Source organism: Lontra canadensis, unplaced genomic scaffold, assembly GCF_010015895.1.
Source record: "Lontra canadensis isolate GAN:19392208 unplaced genomic scaffold, GSC_riverotter_1.0 scaffold199, whole genome shotgun sequence".
Lineage (NCBI taxonomy): Eukaryota > Metazoa > Chordata > Mammalia > Carnivora > Mustelidae > Lontra > Lontra canadensis.
The window spans coordinates 371,615-387,478 of NW_022631193.1; the positions used below are offsets into that span (position 1 = coordinate 371,615).

Below are 15,864 nucleotides of genomic sequence, written 5' to 3' on the forward strand. Positions count from 1 at the left end.
GCTTTTGTTTCCTTTGCCTTTGGAGACATATCTTGAAAGAAGTTGCTGTGGCTGATATCGGAGAGGTTACTGCCTATGTTGTCCTCTAGGATTCTGATGGATTCCTGTCTCATGTGGAGTTCTCTTATCCATTTTGAGTTTATCTTTGTGTACAGTGTAAGAGAATGATCGAGTTTCATTTTTCTACTTATAGCTGTCCAGTTTTCCCAGCACCATTTATTGAAGAGACTGTCTTTTATCCATTATATATTTTTTCCTGTTTTGTTGAAGATGATTTGACCATAGAGTTGAGGGTCCATATCTGGGCTCTCTACTCTGTTCCACTGGTCTATGTGTCTGTTTTAATGCCAGTACCATGTGTTATGGTGATCACAGCTTTGTAGTAAAGCTTGAAATCAGGTAACATGATGCCCCCAGTTTTATTTTTGTTTTTCAACATTTCCTTAACGATCCAGGGTCTCTGCTGATTCCATACACATTTTTGGATTATTTGCACCAGCTCTTTGAGAAATACCGGTGGAATTTTGATCGGAATGGCATAAAAAGTATAGATTGCTCTAGGCAGTATAGACATCTTAACAATGTTTATTCTTCCGATCCAAATGCATTGAATGGTCTTCCATCTTTTTGTGTCTTCTTCAATTTCTTTCATGAGTGTTCTGTAGTTCCTTGAGTACAGATCCTTTACCTCTTTGGTTAAGTTGATTCCCAGGTATCTTATGGTTCTTGGTGCTCTAGTAAATTAGCAAGACAGGAAACGTGTTGGAGGGGATGTGGAGAAAGGGGAACCCTCTTACACTGTTGGAGGGAATGCAAGTTGGTGCAGCCACTTTGGAAAGCAGTGTGGAGATTCCTCAAGAAATTAGAAATAGAGCTTCCCTATGACCCTGCCATTGCACTACTGGGTATTTACCCCAAAGATACAGATGTAGTGAAAAGAAGGGCCATCTCTACCCCAACGTTTATAGCAGCAATGGCCACAGTTGCCAAACTGTGGAAAGAACAATATGCCCTTCAACGGACAAATGGATAAGGAAGATGTGGTCCATATACACTACGGAGTATTATGCCTCCATCAGAAAGGATGAATACCTAACTTTTGTAGCAACATTGATGGGACTGGAAGAGATTATGCTGAGTGAAATAAGTCAAGCAGAGAGAGTCAATTATCGTATGGTTTCACTTATTTGTGGAGCATAACAAATAACATGGAGGACAAGGGGAGATGGAGAGGAGAATAGAGTTGAGGGAAATTGGAAGGGAGGTGAACCATGAGAGACTATGGACTCTGAAAAACAATCTGAGGGTTTTGAAGGGGCGGGGAGTTGGGAGGTTGGTGGAACCAGGTGGTGGGTATGAGAGAGGGCATGGAGCACTGGGTGTAGTGCAAAAACAATGAATACTGTTACGCTGAAAAGAAATAAAATTAAAATAAAAAACACAAATGTAAATGTGAGACCTGAAACCATAAAACTGCTATAGGAGAGCATAGACTAACCTCTTTGACAACCGTCTTAATAACTTACTAGTTATGTCTCCTGAAGCAAAGGAAACAAAAACAAAAATAAACTATTAGGATTTCATTTAAAAACAAACAAACCAACTCCTACACAGCAAACGAAACAATCAACAAAACTGAAAGGCAACTTATGCATGGAAGATGATATTTACAAATGACACGTCTGATAAAGGGTTAGTATCCAAAATATATAAAGTATTATAAAACTCAACAACCAAAAAATGAATAATCCCATTAAATATAGGTAGAAGACATGAATAGACTTTTTTTTCCAAAGAGGTCATCCAGTTGACCAACAGACACATAAAAAGATGTTCAGCATCACTCATCATCAATGAAATGCAAAGAAGAATTATAACCAGATATCACCTCATACTGGTCAGAATGGCTAAAGTCAAGAACACAAAAGCAGCAGGTGCTGGAAGGATGTGGAGAAAGTAGAACCTTTGCTCTTTTGGCAGGAAAGCAAATAGGAAGACTGTATGGAGTTTTCTCAAGAAGTTTAAAATAGAACTACCCGATGATCCAGCTACTAATTTACTCCCCAAATACAAAAATACTAATTCAAAAGGATACACATATACAATAACCAAACTACAGAAATAGCCCAAGTATCCATTACTGATGAATGTGTAAAGAACATGTGGTGTATATACATACAATGACATTACTCAGCCTTCAAAAAAAATGAAATCTTGCCATTTGCAAAAATATGTGTAGAGTTAGAGGGTATTATGCTAAGTGAAATAAGTCAGTTAGAGAAATAAAAATACCATATAATTTCACTGCTATTTGGAATTTAAGAAACAAAACAAAAGAAGAAAAGTGGCAGAGAGAAGGAGACAGGCAAACCAAGAAACAGACTCTTAACTATAGAGGTCAAACTCATGGTTACCAGAGCAGAGGTGGGTGGGTATGTGGGTTACGTTGGTGATTGGGATTAAGAAGAGCACTTGTATGGTCACAGAACAATGCATGGAGGTGTCAAATAACTATATTGTACACCTGAACCTAATAATATACCATATGTTAACTAAGTGGAATTTGAAAGAAAACTTAAAAAAAAAAGGGATGGTTGTCAAGAGGTTAAATCTGCAATCATTTTTATAGAAAAATTTTGGAGGATTACCCCCCCCAAAAAAATGTGGAAGTATAATTCCTTACCATGACATGCTATATTTGCCTTAAACTAAGAAAGTATGCAGGTATAGTGATAAAATAATATACGCATTATTATTAAACTAAAAATAAAGACAAGAAGGGGCACCTGAGTCATTCAGTTGGTTGTGTGCAACTGTTGATTTTGGGTCAGGTCATGATACCAGGTTGTGAGACCAAGCCTTGCAGCAGACTCTGTGCTGAGCATGGAGACTGCTTAGGATTCTCTCTCTCCCTCTCCCTCTCCCTGTTCCTCTCTCCCTCTCTCTCTCTGTTACACACACACACACACACACACACACACACAAATAAATTCTTTGAAAATACATACATGCATACATACATACATAAATACAAGAAAGCCATTTTCACCATGTTAATTGATTGACATAGCTTTGGAAATTCTAAACAATATAATGAAGATAAAAATAAATATGTTTTAGAATAAAGAAAATTAAATCTTTATTTCTTGCATTTGATGACTATGCAAAGTAAACACAATGTCACCCTCTGCAAAACTATTTACCAATTAGATGTATGTAGGAGAGCAAGATTAAAAACACATTAATATTTGGGACACCTGGGTGGCACAGTCAGTTAAACATCCAACTCTTGGTGTCAGCTCAGGTCATGATCTCACTGTTGTTAGATGGAGTCCCACATTGAGCTTCATCCCCCCCATGGAGACTATGATTAAGATTATCTTTTTCCCTCTATCACTACCTCACCTTCACACACTCTTGCTTTCTCTCAAAATAAATAAATAAATCTTAAAAACATGTACCAATATTTAAAAACCAGAGTCCCCCACTTTCCCAGAAATAAACATTGGCAAATATAAAAAATTACAAAGACAATCACAAATTAACTAGTTATGAGTGAATTTAATTAGAAATATACAGAAATTAATATAATGTAAAATATGCAAAAATATACAAAGCGCACACACACACAAACACACAAATACCCACATACCACATACAAATTATAACTCTTCACAAAGGAAGGTAACTGAATACCTAACTAAAGGAGAGTCTAGTATACTCCTAGTTGAGGAGTCACTTTGTTAAAATGTCAATACTTTTCAAATGAATGCTAAGTTTAGTGCTATCCCAATAAGAACTATAAAAGGTTTTTGTTGCTGTTGTTTTGTTCTAGAGTTCTAGTGAAGTTCTAGATTTGTTTTCCTTTTTTAAATAAATGGGCAAATATTTATAAAATTGTTTGGAAAAGGAAGAAAAAGACCATTATATTTAATACATGTGTTGCAGAAAACAAATAACACCTTAAAATAATAGAACTGACAAACCATAAGTGACTCTTAATCTCACAAAACAAACTGAGGGTTGCTGGGGGGAGGGGGGTTGGGAGAGGGGGGTGGGGTTATGGACATTGGGGAGGGTATGTGCTATGGTGAGTGCTGTGAAGTGTGTAAACCTGGAGATTCACAGACCTGTACCCCTGGGGAAAAAATAAATATATGTTTATAAAAAATTAAAAAAAAATAGAAAAACAAATACAAAATTTCTAATGCAAAAAAAATAATAAAAAAAAAATAAAGGCAACTGAAAAAAAAAAGAAAAAAAAATAATAGAACTGGTGAGGTACAGTTTGAAGAGTTAGAAGAGTTAGTCCCTGAAAAATGTAAAAAATTAGTATATAAAAAATTGATGTGGGAACTCATCATTTAAAGGAATAGTTTCTTAAAAATTGATTTTAGGATAAATACTGTTTTTCAGAGAGAATACAGTAAATCTCTCCTTCATAATCATATCCCAAAATTCCAGACTTCAAAGAGTTAAGTGTAAACACACACACACACACACACACACACACACAGACAAATGATAGATAATAAAAGTTAAAAAATATTTCTCAAGTTTAAGCTATCTAAGCATTTTCTAATCGTAGAATTAGTAAAAGAAACTACGGAAGTAATGTTGATGATTTTTACTTCATAACTTAAAAAAATTCTTGTTTAACAAAAAAGCCATGAAAAAAAAAAAGCCATGAGCAATAACAAAAAATAGAAAAGAAAACAAGAAAATGTAAACAGTATTTGAAACATATTGGCAGACACATATTCATACTTAAATATGTAAAGAGAAGGTTAAATAAGAATTAAAAATAACATTTCTAATAAACAAAAAAAATTTGCAGATAATTTTTAAAATAATAAATATTAACACATTCAAGAAGTACCATCCTAAGTTTTTTAAAATAATAATTAAATTCAGTCATCTTAGGTCATTATTACCAGAAATGTAAACCTGTGTGGGCCTACTTACTTCTGAACCTCCATTGTGAGGATGACGGGAAAACAGGAACTATTAAGCAATAGGAAAGTAAACTGATAACATTGCAAAATGCAACTTAAAAATGAAATAAAAAACTAATGATGTGACTTGACCATTTTCTTACACCACACAAAGATAAACTTGAAATGGATAAAAGACCTCAGTGTGAGGCTAGAGGAGAACATAGGCAGTATCCTCTTCAACATTGGCCACAGAAATTTCTTTCAAGACATGTCTTCAAACACAAAGGGGGGGGGGAAGCAAAAATGAACTGTTGGGACTTTATCAAGATCCAAAGCTTCTGCACAGCAAAGTAAACAGTCAACAAGACAAAGAGGCAGCCTGCGGAATGGGAGAAAATATTCACAAATGACACTATGGACAAAGGGCTGATACCCAAGACTATAAAGAACTCCTCAAACTCAACACCTGTGAAAACAGATAATCATGTCAAAAAATGGGCAGAAAGCATGAACAAACACTTCTCCAATGAAGACATACAAATGGCTAATAAACACCTGAAAATATTTTCATCATCATTAGCCATCAGGGAGTTTTAAATCAAAACAACACTGAGATACCACCTTATACCAGTTAGAATGGTCAAAATTAACAGGGCAAGAAACAACAAGTGTTGGAGAATATGTGGAGAAGGAGGAACCCTTTTATGCTGTTGGTGGGAATGCAAGTTGTTGCAGCCACTTTGGAAAACAATGTGGAGATTCTTTAAGACATTAAAAATAGAGCCTCCCTATGACCCTGCAATTGCACTACTAGGTATTTACCCCAAAGATACAGATGTAGTGAAGAGAAGGGCCATCTGTACCCCAATGTTCATAGCAGCAATTGCCACAGTCACCAAACTGTGGAAAGAGCCAAGATGCCCTTTGACAGATGAATGGATAAAGAAGATATGGGCCATATATACAATGGAGTGGAATGCCTACATCAGAAAAGATGAATACCCAGTGTTTGTATCAACATGGACCAAACTGGAGGAGATAATGCTGAGTGAAATAAGTCAAGCAGAGAGAGTCAATTACCATATAGTTTCACTTACTTATGGAGCATAAGGAATAATGTGGAGGATATTAGGAGAAGGAAAGGAAAAGTGAGTTGGGGGGAATTTGAGGGGGAGACAAAGCATGAGAGACTGTGGACTCTGTGAAACAAACTGTGGCTTTTGGAGGGGAGGGGAGTGAGGGAATTGGTGAACCTGGTGGTGGGTATTAAGGAGGGCATGTATTGCATGGAGCATTGGGTGTGGTGCATAAACAATGAATCTTGGGCCACTGAAAAAATTAAAATAAAAAAAAAACCTAATGATGTGTTTTGTGGCGACTAACAACACAATTAAAAAAAAAACTTTAAATATATTACACAAATTGACTAAATAATTCTGAATGAAGAAAATGTGAAAAAAAATTCAAAAATCTACACTCAAAATTAAGTATAAGGATATTTGCCATTACACAATTTATCAGTGCCACAATTAAAGCCATATATGTATCAAAAACAAAGCATAAGTTAAATATAAGGGAGCATAGCCATAGTGTAGAATACCCTGGGAAGACTGAATTCTACCTTTGGAAGAATATTTCACATAAGAGACACTTCATATAAAGTACTTTATGGATAATATAAATTGTCAAATTATATGAGATACATACACATACCCTTGCATATATATGTGTTGGTATGTAAATATTACATTTATGTATGTATGCATACACATGTTGGAAATGCAATTTTGTAAGGATGACCTTCTATATATGTTTTTGGCACCTATTTCTGGATATTAAGAAAGCTTGTAAATTTGGGGGGGGAATCTTTTAAATTTTTAAACATTTTCTTATTTTTCCCAGTGTATGCATTGCCTTTATACACAAATATAATAATTATTATTAGACTGCCAATAAAATGTTAAAATAAATAACATGAATTGGGCTATTTTTCATCTTTTTTTAAGTCTTTTCACATTAGTCCCCCACATTTCTGTAGGAGGAAAACCTGCTAGAGGAAATTTCTGATGAAATGCTAAGAAAATCAGGGACTTACATTTGTGAGTCTGGTGATTGAAACACTTTTCTCAAAGCCCTTATGACACTAGGGCTCACTCTCTTCTACCCCATGAAACATTTCTAATTAAACTGTGACATATCTGTCTCATTAATGTCTGCTGCAATCCATAGGGAAGAGACCTGCTCTTTCCAAGAGCACTTCATTTCATTGTCTTCTCACAAAACTATTTAAGCTCCTGCTTCTTCTCTCCCTGGACCTTCCCCTTGGCACCCAGGAATCCAAACACAGAACACCCAGAGAGGATTCAGCATTCTTTAATGGTCTGCAGCTTTCTTCCTGCCTTCTCACTCTTTCACAATTGTCTTTCTTTAGTTTCTGGGTATTTTCTTGTAAAGATAGGAAGCAAGAATTAACATACTTTTGTAGAAGGCTGGAAATTTGTATGATTTGTCCTGGCAATGCAAAATATTTCAGGGATTTTAGGATGACATTCTTTTAATGATACTTCGTTCTGTAGAGTTATATTGCAAAAGATCTCTTAATAAATTGCACATCTCTCTTTGTGCTAATTCCAACATCAGTTGCTAAGGATAATTCTAGTCTATAGTTCAGTAAATTCAAGTTTATAAATCCAAATTCAAAACCCGTGTGTGCTAGACTTTCATGCAGAGGACACCTAGACATACAGATTGGCCAGATCTTGAAAGTTTTCCCATTGTAGATACCCCTGACTAAAAATAACCTTGTGTTTTAGTTTGTCAACATAAACTAGAGGATAATTTAAATCTACTAATCTTTATCATTTATTTATCTTCCAGTAATAGATCACCTTCATTGTCTAGAAAGTCTTTATTCATTCCTCATTTCTTTCTTAGTTATGGAAAGTTTTTATAGTTTCCTGGTGAGTTGTTGTTGTTGTGTTGTTGTTGTTGTTATTGCTGTTGTTGTTATTTACTAAATTTTATATGACCATCTCTACCTTTGAACAATGCACCCTACTCTGAATGGCTATGTGGAGAGGATTCCACTCTGAGTAAATGACAAGATGATCTTTCTTTAGCCGGACCTAAGTTTAGTATAAAATTGGGCATAGGGTGGGGTGCCTTGGTGGCTCAGAGGGTTAAGCCTCTGCTTTCAGCTCAGGTCATGATCCCAGGGTCCTGGGATCAAGCCCCACATCAGGCTCTCTGCTCAGCAGGGAGTCTGCTTCTCTGCTTACTTGTGATCTCTGTCAAGCAAATAAATAAAATCTTTAAAAAATAAAATAAATAAAATTAGACATAGGGTGATTTTCTTTATATTGATGATGTGCCTTACCTTCCTAACTTATGCATACCAATAAATGTGTCTAGCAAGCTGTTTTTAATACATAGCATTCAGATTGCATGGCTGAGAAAAGTATTGAAGAATGTGGGGTGAAGAGGCTAAACATGATATTGGGCAAATGAATAAATCATTCTGAAAGTTTCTGTAAATTAAATTATTGGATTTAATAGTTTCAAGTTTTTCTAAACAATGCAAAATTCTTGTTCAAATTTAAGCAATTCAGTGAATCATCTAAGCTTTTAGATCATCTAGAACAACTCTGTTTATTCCTCATTTCCTATTACCTTAATGAAAACCCAGGTCTGTTGAAATTTTCAAGAAAATCACAGATGACAAATCAAATCCTGATGAGCACTTAGCCTAGCTCTTCAAAGGAGACTTTAAATATTTGAATAATAAGGAAATTATTGAGCTTCCTCAGTATTTCCTAGGGTTCTGATTGAATCAACTCTCTTTATAGGATGTAAATAAAATTTATGCAAGTTAAACCTAAGGAAACAGAGGCAGGGTTGTCTAAAACTCATGGGCTTCAAATCTCATGCGCAAGCTTAGTGAGGTAATGACTGCTCAATGTGCCCCACCCAACTACATTGAGAAGTGGACTGTCTGTTTATTCTGAGGAAATTACCCAGAGTGTGCATTGCAAATATCCAATTGTCATGGTGCTATTAAATAGAATAGTGCAAAGAATCTTCTTTTCTATAAAATACCTTTCTATGTCTGTGTGTATATGATCTTAGCAAAATATTTCCTGCTCTCTTTTTTTTTTCTTTTTCTAAAGATTTAGGGGAAAATTGACCTTGTGAATTAGATGGGATATGGACAATATTACTTGAAATACACAGAGAGGTTAAGTGAAAAACTTGCATTTAGTCTTAGTTTATAGGGCACCAATGAAAAAAAGGCTTCCTATTTCCCTGCTGGGGTTCTCCATTACCACGACCATTGGCATGATTGCCTTTGTATTCTTGACCTCTTGTTACAAAAAAGGACACTGAAATTTGGGGAGTGGAGGTGCTTGCCTTAACAACACATAGACAGACTCCCATAGGCCCTCTGACTTCAAGCCAAGAGTTCTTGCCTTGCTGTCAGGATGAAAATGTTTTACAAATCATTTTTCCATAAATGCCTTTAAAGGTTGTACTGGTGCCTATATTCTTCAATTCCAGTCTGGAAGAGGTTCGCAAGTTTTCTTGTTGTTGTTTTTGTTTGTTTGTTTGTTTTTGTTTTATGTCAATCATACCATAAAATGAACTGCAATCAGAAACAGTGGGTCTCTATAGATGTGGTTATCCAGGTATGTGATCTCTTCAGGGGCTCAGGCAGGAAGGGTATATGTTTGACAAAGGAATGTGCTTCTAAGTCACTCCTTCAAGTGATGTTCTAAAAAACAATAAACAATTGGCGAAATTGTCTAATTACATTGACATTTCATTGTCTATGATTCTTCAATTTGATTATATTATTAAGGATTACAACTTTTTGAGATACTATGCCAAATTTAGGAGTACACAGAAGATTTAGGGATAAATGTAAAGTTTTATATTTAGTTTCAAAACTGCACAACTATGAATTGCCCTGGCTTGAGAGATTCTTATGTAAGGATTAAACCAGAAGAATTTAAATGTGTACAGAATGTGCCAAAAGTGTGATGTATCTATATAAGAACAGAAAAATAATATTTCTAGAGTATTCTGCACTGAATAAACTTCACCTGAAGTAATTGTTGAAACTGAGATATTGCATTTTGACATGGACATTGCCAAAGATCATCTCAAGTTATTACCTGGAACCTGAGCATTTTGGCAAGGTCTTCATGAATGTATACAAGAACAAGGAAGCGTAAATTGGCACAGAGAAGTATGAAGAAAACCTAACCATATTCACATTATGAAAGGCTTAAAGTTAAAAAAGGAAGAAGCTGCTTCTGAGAAGATCTAGAGGGCAAGAAGGAAGTTCCATGGGGCAATTTTTAATCCAAGTGAGCACAGAGCTTCCTAGCAATGGTGCCATTCCACTGGAAAAAAACAAAAACAAAAAACAAAACATAGAGTATGCTCTTTCATTTGGCAGGAAGTTCACAAGTGGCCATATAGAATCAGGAAAATGCTGCACCTTAAAACTCAGAGATTCTATTGTAACTTGATTCAAAAGATGCTCCCAATGATCATCCCAGGCCTGAGCATGAATCATATCCTGACTTCAGTTAGATGGGAGAAGTAACTTCAAATATCTGTACTCAACTAAATATGTACCCTTTACAAAATAAGAGAGAATACTTATTTGTAAATGTCATGATAGAATAAACGCATTGCTTTTCTTTCAATTTGTGATATAGTGTAAAAATTATTAATTTAAGTAAATTTTTTAAATTTATTTGACAGACAGAGATCACAAGTAGGCAGAGAGGCAGGCAGAGAGAGAGGAAGGAAAGCAGGCTCCCTGCTGGGCTCGATCCCAGGACACTGGGATCATGACCTGAGCAGAAAGCAGAGGCATTAACCCACTGAGCCACCCAGGCACCCCAATTTAAGTAAATTTTGAAAATAATTTCATCCAATAAAGTCATGCAAATTTTATCCAATAAGTTTTTTGTGTTCTTATAATTTCTAGTCCAAGCATATATAATCGTCTCAAAGAAATTTTGATTCTCTTCAGGCTTAAAAGTGATGCATATATTTCTGAGAATTTTTGCTAAAGGCCATTTCCTATAATTGAAGAGAAAATTAGAGAAAAAATATAGAATTTAACAGCTGAAGTAGTTTTGCCAGGGTTACCAGAGCCCATTGAATTGAAGTTCAGGAGTATTTTACAATTCAAATTTATGCATTTTATTTCAATATACAGATTGCTTGAATAATAAATTGGAGATTCTTACATACTTACCAATAGTTTTGAACTAATGTATATGGGTAAAACATTGGCATTTTGCTTTGCATTTTATAAAATATATTCACCTAAGATTTTCTCATTTAATCCATAGAGCAACCCTGCATATTACATTATTTAAAATCAATATAAATGGAAACTGAGGCTCAGAGTCTGGGAAGAGAAGCCAAAGCAACAGAATTCATTAATGTCAGGGAAAGAACTCACATCATCTGATTTTAAATTTTGCTTTACTCTATGTCTACTACCTCATTTCAGAAGGACATACCTATATAAAGTTACATAATAACTTTTTCTGATATTTTCTGATCATTTTTATTTGTGCTAACCATAACAAAGCAATACAATCTCTGCTCAACAGAAATTCAACTATATATATATATGAATATATATAATCTATTAAATATGTATATAACACACATATATATACACAATTGTATTGTACAATTATTGTATAATTATATTTCCTGTAATACAATATATATGAATATATATATTTTTTTCAACAAATACAGATCCTTCTCATTATCCTTCCTCATAGTAAGATAGCAGATGATAAATTTAACCAAATGGGATTTGTCTTTGTCTTTGACCAAGTAGACCTTTGTTGTTGTTGCTGTTGTTATTGTTGTTTTGTTGTTTTTGCTTCAGAGGTAGACTTTAGTGATTCATCAGTTGAAAATAACACCCAGTGCTCAATAGATTAAATGCCCTCTTTAATGTCATCACCCAATTAATCCCCTACCTCCTCACTCCTTTCCAACAACCTTCAGTTTGTGTCCTAGAGTTAAGAGTCTCTTATGGTTTGCCTCCCTCTCAATTTTCATCTTATTTTTATTTTAATTTATTTTATTTTTTCTTCCCTTCCATTAATGTTTATCTGTTTTGTTTCTTAAATTCCACATATTTATTTTCTCCCATATAATTTCATCATTATATATATATATATATATATATATATAATACCACTTATTTATCCACTGATTTATCGATGGACATTTGGACTTTTTCCATATTTTGGCATTGCTAAGTATTTACCTGAAGGATGCAAACATAGTGATTTGAAGAGATACATGGTCCCCAGTGTTTATAGCAGGGATGTCCATAATAGCTAATTAGACATTTTTATATAAAAAAAAAAAAGAGAATAAGGCCAATCAGATGAAAACTAGAGAAGACTTAGTGTTTGCCTTTGTTACTGTTAGGAAGATAGATGAGGTAGGGAAAAAAAAAACAACTTGAGGGACAGAATATTTTTAAAAGATTTTAGAATGCATGTAAATGGTGAACATGTAAATCTACTAGACCTTGGAAAGCAATACCTCATCTTCTCTCTGTTACTGGGATCTTACATGATAAAAGTTAGACCCAAAATGTGGGAGGTGTGGAAACAGAATTCTATTAATACATAGGCTATTCTATAAACTTGACATTTTCCCAGAGATACATATGTTAATGTGTTCCATTAATGAAATTAGAAAAGTAGAAGAAAAATGAGGCAGATTGGAAATGATGAAATGGTACTTGGTGTCAGGGAAATTTATGAAATTTGGCTCAAAGCTTTTAAAATTATCACCAAAAGAAGAAGCTAAACAAGAAAAAATAAGAGTTTATCCTATTAAAAATCAGCAGTCATGATTATAATAATTTATGTGATGTATTTTGAGTTATGACATTTTTATTAACCACATTAATGAATACATATAGTTAAAATTTAACAGATTCACATTGTTGGCACATTTCATTTGACAAGTAATGTAAATGTCTAGGTTTTTTAGAATGTAGGTGAGAACACAGTGATTTGAACACTGCTTGGTCCAAAAATCTCTGCCATTAACAGCATATGTGACCATTAGAACATCACTCATAATTCTGCCATCAGTGAGAAAGGTTTATTGTGAAGCTCAGCAAGTCAATAGATATGAAGCACTTGGCACAAAGTAAACTCTTCAAAATTATAATTTTTTTAGGTTTTATTTATTACCAGAGAGAGAGAGAGAGAGGGAGAGAGAGGGGGAGAGAGAAAACAAGCAGAAGAAGGAGATGGCAGAGGGAGAAGATTTGGGACTCAATCCCAGGGCCCTGGAATCATGACCTGAAGGCAGATGCTTAACCAACTGTGTCACTGAGATGCCCCTTCACAATTATTCTTAATAGCTTCTTGTTTTCTGAGCAGTTGACTCAAATGTTCATATTTTTAGAATATTTATAGGAACATAGTTTAGTTTAGTCACTTAACCTCAAAAACATATTGGTAAAATATATCTTGCCTTGACATATTTAATGTCAAAGGACAGGAAAAAAATCCTTAATTTTAAAAAACTTTGTTGTAGATATTTCACAACTGTATATTTACCATCACCTGAAATTACATAAAACCATCAGTTTTTCTTAATTACTAATCACTATAAAAAATTCAATTGCCAAAAATAATAGGTGGTTTATATCTTACCATATATGTTTCTGTGTTATTTACTCTGAATCCTAATTGCTAATGCTAAATGCTAATACCTGACTAATGCTGATACTTATACATAATCCTGATGCCAATTCTTCATCATCCTAAAATTAAATTTTTCTTAAAAATAAACAAAAGTAATTCTACAAGAGTAACTTGCCTCTTTTTTCTGAGTTTGCAAGAATGGTTTCCATTTTCTACTTTATTTTCTCCCATACAATTTCATCTGCAACACAGATGAACTGAAACCAAAAGGATACTCTTAATTCTTACAACCCATACAGCATATCACTCATTTGTACCTAATGGCAGAGAAAAACTACTCATAGTCAGTAATGAGATATTTTTAATTGGTGATAGTGTTGATTAAAATAAAAATTCATTTAATAAGGGTACCAATTTAAACACATATAAGGCAATATGTACACACACACACACACACACACACACACACCAGAGTATGTTTAACTGAATAACATGGTTTACACCCTTATGTGTTGTTATATGTGTCACTATAGTAAAATAACATCTGTTGACATCATTTTGTCCAATGTATTTAAAGAAATATTAATTCAAGGTTATCAATTTTATGTAAAAATAACATCTAGACTATATTAGTTGCTAGATATCTGTGCCAAAGTTGTAAGAAAATATTTTTAAATGTTATCCTCCAACTTTCAGAATTTTGTTGTCTAAGAGCTCATATGACGTTATGTTAACTCTCTTAAAATAATGTCATTTTATTCAAAAGATTCTAGGTCACAGCATCACTGTCATGGGATCAGTGGAAGTGTACAACACCTCCTCTGCAGACTTCATCTTCATGGGACTGTTCAACAAGAAGGACATCTCAGGCCTTCTTTTTGCTATCATCTCTATCATCTTTTTCACTGCACTGATGGCAAATGGGGTCATGATCTTCTTGATCCACACTGATTCACGACTTCACACTCCCATGTACTTCCTGCTTAGTCACCTGTCCTTCATTGACATGATGTACATCTCCACCATTGTCCCCAAGATGTTGGTTGATTACCTGCTTGGTCAAAGAACCATCTCCTTTATGGGGTGCACAGCTCAGCATTTCCTCTACCTCACCCTTGTGGGAGCTGAGTTCTTCCTGTTGGGCCTCATGGCCTATGACCGCTATGTGGCCATCTGCAAACCCCTTCGCTATCCTGTACTTATGAGTCGCCGGGTCTGTTGGATGATCATAGCAGGTTCCTGGTTTGGAGGCTCTTTGGATGGCTTCCTTCTAACTCCCATCACCATGAGCTTTCCTTTCTGCAACTCCCAGGAAATTAACCATTTCTTTTGTGAGGCACCTGCAGTCCTGCATTTGGCATGTGCAGACACAGCCCTCTATGAGACAGTAATGTATGTGTGCTGTGTTCTGATGCTGCTGATTCCTTTCTCTGTGGTGATTGCTTCTTATGCCCGAATCTTAACCACAGTCCACCACATGAGTTCAGTGGAGGGGAGGAAGAAGGCATTCGCCACCTGCTCATCTCATATGACAGTGGTGACCTTGTTCTATGGGGCTGCCATGTACACCTACATGCTTCCGCACTCTTACCACAGGCCAGCCCAGGACAAAGTCTTTTCTGTGTTCTACACAATCCTTACACCAATGTTAAATCCGCTCATCTACAGTCTGAGGAACAAGGATGTGACTGGAGCTCTGAAGAGGGCACTAGGCAAATTCAAGGGTACACAAAGAGTGTCAGGAGAAATGTTTTGATAGTGGATTCTTCTCATATCAATAGTAAATGGGAGCCTTTGTGGACACTGTGACCATGTTCTCAATGAAGGATTAAACTGGAAAGTAGGCTCGATTGTGCAGGAAAAAAGGGAAAAGGGTCAATATAAAAATGCATCCTCTTGATCTTCATTTTTTTCATCCCATCTTCTTTCTTGTATCTTCCCTTTATTTTAATCCTGTTCACATGTATTCAAAATAAATGTCCAGTGTTTTTCAAGAATTGAAAATAAAATTTCTTGCTCTTCAGCTTCACCTTTTGGAAACAACATAAATTGCATGCAATTTTAAATGGCATGAACTATGTTGAGGAGTGCAAGAGAGAAGGTGACACTTTTGGTATATATGATACTGCTGTATAAGTATATGTACCATCTAAAAATAATAAAAATATTATCTTCTCTATCTTGAGGACTGATGCCTGACCCAGCCCTTT

The 15,864-nt window shown here is 35.0% G+C and overlaps 1 protein-coding gene across 1 annotated transcript; it reads left to right on the forward strand.

Moving 5' to 3' along the window:
- The first annotated feature begins 9,571 nt into the window (after positions 1-9,571).
- On the forward strand, positions 9,572-15,410 carry LOC116861469 (olfactory receptor 2T1-like). The gene is made up of 2 exons (XM_032848089.1): positions 9,572-9,619; positions 14,421-15,410. Exons 1-2 carry the CDS (start codon positions 9,572-9,574, stop codon positions 15,408-15,410), a joined length of 1,038 nt encoding a protein of 345 aa, XP_032703980.1.
- Positions 15,411-15,864: the final 454 nt, after the last annotated feature.